A 4251-nucleotide genomic window follows, 5' to 3' on the forward strand; every position below is an offset into this window, starting at 1 on the left:
TGCTGCTAGTGCTGTTGTTGCTACTGCTACCACTACTGCTGCTGCTGCCAATGCCGCCGCTGCTACTGTTTCTCCTGCTGCTGCTGCCACTTCTGCTACTGCTCCACCTCCTCTGCTGCTGCTGCTGCTGCTGCTGCAGCGGGCTGCGCCACGACTACCTGAGCTGCATGCTGCACCGTTTGTGTCTGGCCCCGGGGCAGCAGCTGCTGGCCCTCGACCACGCCCTGGGCCTCCCCACTGCGGGGGCCCTCTTGAGAGTCGGAAGTGAGGGGCCCCCCGCACTCCTGCTGCTGCTGCTGCTGCTGCTGCTGGTGTTGCTGCTGCTGGCGCTAGTGCTGCTGTTGCTGCTGGTGCTGCTGCTGCTTCAGTGCTGATGCTGCTACTGATGCTGCTTCTGCTGCTGCTGGCTCGTGCTACTGCTGCTGCTGCTGCTGCTGCTGCGGAGACAAACGTAGGCGGAAGCAGTTCAAGAGGCGCCAGCAGCAAAGTATCTGCAGCGCGGGGCAGCAGGAAAGTTGCGCCTTGTCTCCTAATTTTTTATTTTCTTATTTGTTCTATTTGTTTTTATTTTTTTTATTTTTGTTTTTTGTTTTTTTAGATCAAGGAAAAGTCTTTAGGCTGCTGGAAGCAGGAGCAGCAGCAGATAGGGCCCTTAGAGAAGCTGACCTTCCTCCGGCTCTTTTGTCTTGTCTTGTAGACGTCAACATTCACCACGTGGGCCTAGGCTTTAGGGTTTAGGGTTTAGGGTTTAGGGTTTAGGGTTTAGGGTTTGCAGCGGAAAGGGGTGCTGATGGAAAGGGTCAGTCACGGCTAGGGGTTTAGGGTTTAGAGTTTAGGGTTTAGGGTTTAGGGAACGAGCGCAGTTGGTAAAAGAGCAGGATTGGGGCCTTGTGATGGTGGCTAGAGTTGAGGGTTTAGGGTTTAGGGTTTAGGGTTTAGGGTTTTCTGTTGTGCTGTTCCTCAGTTAATGGAGGTCTTCCAGGAACGGCAAGAGGGCACAGCGAACGCGACTGCCCCTAAGGGGCCCCCTGAGGGGCCCCCGGAGGGGCCCCCTCGGGGCCCCCCCAAGGAGGCGGAGCCCTCTGAGGGGGGCCCCGAGGGGCCTCCCAAAGAGGAGGGGCCCCCTGAGGGGCCCTCCAATGAAGCGGGTCCCCCTAGGGGGGCCTCTGATTCGGGGGGGCCCCCTGGGGGGGCCCCCGAGGAGACGAGGCCCCCTGAAAGGCCCCCTGGGGGGCCCCCCGGGGGCCCCCCTGAGAGCCCGCGAGAGAAGTCGGAAAGGATGCAGCAGCAACAGCAGCAGCGGCTGCGGGCGGAAGCAGCAAAGGCTTTCGAAGCAATTAAGGCTGGGGGAGGTTTAGATGGATTTGTTGCTGCTGTGTCTCCTTATAAAGTAAAAAGACAAAAAGGAGAAACTTCTTTTTCTGCAAATGAACTCTTCAACAAACTTCTCTTTAATGCCATTCTCCTCGCCCATAACTTCCTCAAACCAGGTCAGCCTCCGGCCCGCGGGGGGCCCTCAGGGGGCCCCCAGGGGCCCCCCAGGGGGCCCCCCAGGAGGCCCCCCAAGGCCCCACAGGGGGCCCCCAAGGTCTTTGGGGGCCCCAGAGGGGCCCCAAAGGCTTGTGGGGCTCCGTGGGCGCTACTGCTGCTGCTTCAGCTCTCGCTGCTGCTGCTCCTGCATCTCCTGCTGCCGCTGCTGCAACTGGTGCTGCTGCTGCTGCTGCTGCTGCTGCAGGTGGCCGCCTGGTGCTGTTTACGCAGGCGTTTGAAATGGCAGCAAATGTGCATTCGGCTCTTTGTGCTTCTCGAGAATTCGTGCATGCAAATTTAGAAGAACTTTTGCTGCGGGAGATACAGGCCAGTCTTTTTTAATTTATTTTTTATTTTTTATTTTTATTTTTATTATTCTTTCTTTCTCTCTTTCTCTAGTTTTTGTTTTGTGTTTTTCCTTTTTTCTCTTGTTCTTTTTTCCTTTTTTCTTCTCTGTTTCTCCTCTCTTTTTCTCTTTTTCTCTTTTCCTTTTTTCCTAGTTTTTCTTTTTATGTTCTCCTTTTTTTTCTATTTTTCTCTTTTCCTTTTTTTCTGTTTTCTCTTTTTGTCAAACTCTCAATCACTTTTTAAATAAATAACTGCATTTGTTTGCTCTAAACAACTATATTTCACCTTTATTTCTAAGTAAATAATTCTATTTGTTATATCTAAACAATGATATCTCTCATTTCTAGTTTATTAAATATATTTCTTATTTCTAAATAATTAAATGTGTTTCTCATTTCGAAATGAGTCCATTTCTAAACAATAAATTCTGTTTCTTATTTCCAAACAATTAACTCTTAGCTGCAGCAAATTCGTCTCTTTTTCCTCCACCTGGTTCCCGCGCTGCAGCAGCGCCTCGCACTGCAGCAGCAGCAGCTGCTGCTGCTGCTTCTGCTGCTGCCTCTGCAGGCGCTCTCCCTTGCAGCAGCAGCTGCAGCAGCAGCAACTGCTGCTGCATCTGCTTGCGCTTTAAAAAGCAGCACCAGCTGCAGCAGCAGCAGCAGCTGCTGCTGCTGCTGTTGCTTTTTAAATTTAATTTCTTTTAATTTTTCTCTTTTGTCCCTCAGGTCATCCCCGGGCGAACTCACCCCACAATGCAAAGTGTCATTTCTGTCCCCAGCGGATTTATTGTCTCCGCCATCAAAATCAATTCCTCCCCCTAACCACAAAAAGGCCCCTCAGGGGCCCCTGGGGGCCCCCTATGGGGCCCCTGGGGGCCCCCTATGGGGCCCCTGGGGGGCCCTCTGGGCCCCCTACAAACTCCCTGGGGGTCCCTCTGGGGCCCCTACGAGCTCCCACGGGGGCCCCCTGGGGCCCCTACCGGCTCCCTGGGGGGCCCTCTGGGGCCCCTACAAGGCCCCTGTGGGGCCTTTAGGGAGCCCCTGTGGGATCCCCTTTGGGGCCTTTAGGGGGCCCCTGTGGGGCCTTTAGGGGGCCCCTTTGGGGCCCCCCACAGGAGCCCCCCATAAGGACCCCCTACAGGAATCGCTGTGGGGGGCCCACGGGGGCCCCAGGAAAGTCTGTGTGGGTCTTTTGTGGGGCCCTTCATGCGCCTGTAGGGGGGCCCCTGTGGGGCCCCAAACTCCCTCTAAGGGCCCTTTGGGTCTTCAAAATATTCTGCAGAAGAGCTTCAGAGGCCCTGGTAACTCTGGGGGGCCCCTTGAGGCCCCCAGAGCTGCATGTGTCCCTCCAATGTGCCTCGCAGGGCCCCCAGGGCCCCCTAGCACTCCAAGGGGCCCCCAAGGGGCCCCTGGTGAGCCCCCAGGGGGCCCCTAGGGGGCCCCAGGAGGGCCCCCTCGGGGCGTCCCTGAGTGTGGGGTGTGTTTTCTGCTTCCCTTGCTGCGGGGGCAGCGCAGCAGCAACTGGCTTTGATGAAGGCGTCGGCGGTAGCAGGGTTTGCGTCGAAGGTTTAGGGTTTAGGGTTTAGGGTTTTAGAGCGGCCAGCGGGCCTTCATGTGGTCTTTAAAGAACTTTTGAATTATCCAGCGCTCGCACTGCTGTGCCACCTGGTGTACAGACACCCCAGACACACGCAGGACCAGCAGCAGCTGCTGCAGCAAAAGCACTTTATTTACATAAATTTAAGTAAATTCGAATGAAATAGAACAAATGCAAAAATACAAAATAAACTAAAATAAGGCACAAATAGTGCAGAAGACACTAGAGAACAGACACAGACAGAGGCTGCAGCAATCCCAGGCGCACCAGCCCAAACTGCCGCAAATAAACGACACCCCATTAGCAGCAGCAGCAGCAGCAACGGCAGCAGCAGCAGCGCAGCACTCGCTGCAGCGGCACCAGTAGCAGCAGCCACAGCAGCAGCACCAGCCAGCAGCAACAGTAGTCGCAGCCCCAACAGCAGCAGCGGCACTACTACTAGTACTACTACTACCACTAGCAGCAGCAGCAGCAGCAGCAGCAGCCGCAGCAGCAGCATACCGAGTGCAGCTCCGCGGGCCCCACACCAAGCTGGTCTGCGACTTTCATAAGAGCCACAGAATACAAAAAAGGAAACCGACCTGTAGAGACACCCCAAACGCAGCAGCAGACCTGCAGTGTCTTGACAGGAGACAGAAGCAACAGCAGCAAACCTCTGCTGCTGCACGGGCTGCAGCAGCAGCAGCAGCAGCACTGCCCGCAGCAGCAGCAGCACCACACGCAGCAGCCGAAGCGCTCCCCGCCACAGCAGCAGCCCCACCTGCAGCAGCAGCACTA

The 4251-nt window shown here is 55.6% G+C and overlaps 1 protein-coding gene and 1 non-coding gene across 2 annotated transcripts in view; both read left to right on the forward strand.

Annotated features, from left to right (window-relative positions):
* The window catches only part of ETH_00036375 (Eukaryotic initiation factor 3 family member protein, related), a gene marked incomplete at both ends in the record, with an annotated part of 3068 nt that extends 369 nt beyond the window's left edge, over positions 1 to 2699 (forward strand). Inside the window, 5 exons of the mRNA XM_013376843.1 lie at positions 140 to 264; positions 599 to 714; positions 965 to 1490; positions 1736 to 1857; positions 2604 to 2699. Of these exons, the coding sequence (XP_013232297.1) occupies positions 140 to 264; positions 599 to 714; positions 965 to 1490; positions 1736 to 1857; positions 2604 to 2699 (985 nt within the window). The remainder of the gene's footprint in view (positions 1 to 139; positions 265 to 598; positions 715 to 964; positions 1491 to 1735; positions 1858 to 2603) is intronic.
* Positions 2503 to 2570, forward strand: ETH_t00000032. The gene has a single exon. It is a non-coding gene (tRNA).
* Positions 2700 to 4251: the final 1552 nt, after the last annotated feature.

This window comes from Eimeria tenella, genomic scaffold (genome assembly GCF_000499545.2).
Source record: "Eimeria tenella Houghton genomic scaffold, Eth_scaff4095, whole genome shotgun sequence".
Lineage (NCBI taxonomy): Eukaryota > Apicomplexa > Conoidasida > Eucoccidiorida > Eimeriidae > Eimeria > Eimeria tenella.